Source organism: Sinocyclocheilus grahami, unplaced genomic scaffold (genome assembly GCF_001515645.1).
Source record: "Sinocyclocheilus grahami isolate Dianchi unplaced genomic scaffold, SAMN03320097.WGS_v1.1 scaffold2650.1, whole genome shotgun sequence".
NCBI classification, from domain to species: Eukaryota; Metazoa; Chordata; class Actinopteri; order Cypriniformes; family Cyprinidae; genus Sinocyclocheilus; species Sinocyclocheilus grahami.
In genome coordinates, this window is record NW_015507829.1 from 40,404 (window position 1) to 41,545 (window position 1,142).

The 1,142-nt window shown below is 34.6% G+C and overlaps 1 protein-coding gene across 1 annotated transcript in view; it reads left to right on the forward strand.

The window, feature by feature from the left end:
• LOC107575451 (BRCA2-interacting transcriptional repressor EMSY-like) overlaps positions 1 to 1,101 on the forward strand; it is a gene marked incomplete at its 3' end in the record, with an annotated part of 18,151 nt that extends 17,050 nt beyond the window's left edge. Inside the window, exon 10 of the mRNA XM_016261827.1 lies at positions 952 to 1,101. Coding sequence (XP_016117313.1) covers positions 952 to 1,101 — 150 coding nt within the window. The remainder of the gene's footprint in view (positions 1 to 951) is intronic.
• Positions 1,102 to 1,142: the final 41 nt, after the last annotated feature.

Here is a 1,142-nt window from a genome sequence, read left to right on the forward strand (position 1 = left end):
TTTCTGTCAAAATAAAAGCTTGGTGTAAATATCATATTTATTATTTGAATTTTTAAAAGATGTTAATATTAGTGATGTAATTTGACAGTTGGATTGTAAAATTATTGTATTATTTTTCTTGAGTACTCTTTATATTTTAAAGTAAAATATTACAATAGTAGTATTTTGTGTTGTTTAATATTTTTATTTAATAATAATAATGATAACTAGATAAAAAAGTTCGTTAAGACAAACTTTAGGTTGGCTTGAGAAAGCCGGACCAGAAAGTTTAAAGCAGTTGTAAAAGCGTGAAGTTTGAAACTGAATGTTGATAACATGTTTCTGGCATGATTAGCATGTTTCTAGCATCATTAGCATGTTGCTAGCATGTTTTAACATGATTTGAATGTTACAAGCGTGTTTCTAATATGATTAGCATGTTGCTAACATGTCTTTGGCATGATTAGCATGTTACTAGTATGTTTATAGCATAGTTAGCATGTTGCTAGCATGTTTCCAACATTATTAACATGTTACTAGCATGTTGTTAACATGATTAACAAGTTACTTGCATGATTAGCAAGTTACTTGCATGTTGCTAGCATGATTAGCAAGTGACTACCATGTTGCTAGCGTAATTGGCAAGTTACTTTTATGTTTCTAGCATCATTAGCATGTTTTAATATTATTTGCATGTTACTAGCGTGTTTCTAATATGATTGGCATGTTGATAACATGTCTTTAGCATGATTAGCAAGTTACTGGTATGTTTATAGCATAGTTAACAAGTTGCTAGCATGTTTCCAACATGATTAACATGTTACTAGCATGTTGTTAACATGATAAGCAAAATACTGCCATGTTTCTAGCATGATTAGCAAGTTACTAGCATGTCCTTAGCATGTTATAAAATGTATTCATTCATTCATTTAATTGCAGTCATAATTTCTGTGTGTGTGTGTGTGTGTGCAGGAGTGAAGATCATCACGCAGCAGATGCACCCCAGTAAGATCTTACCCAAACCCTCCAGCGCCGCGCTGCCCAGCAGTAGCTCCGCCCCCATCATGGTGGTCAGCAGCAACGGCGCCATCATGACCACTAAACTGGTGTCCACTCCCACAGGTACCACAGACGTGTGTTACAGCACATGCATGAACAGAGAC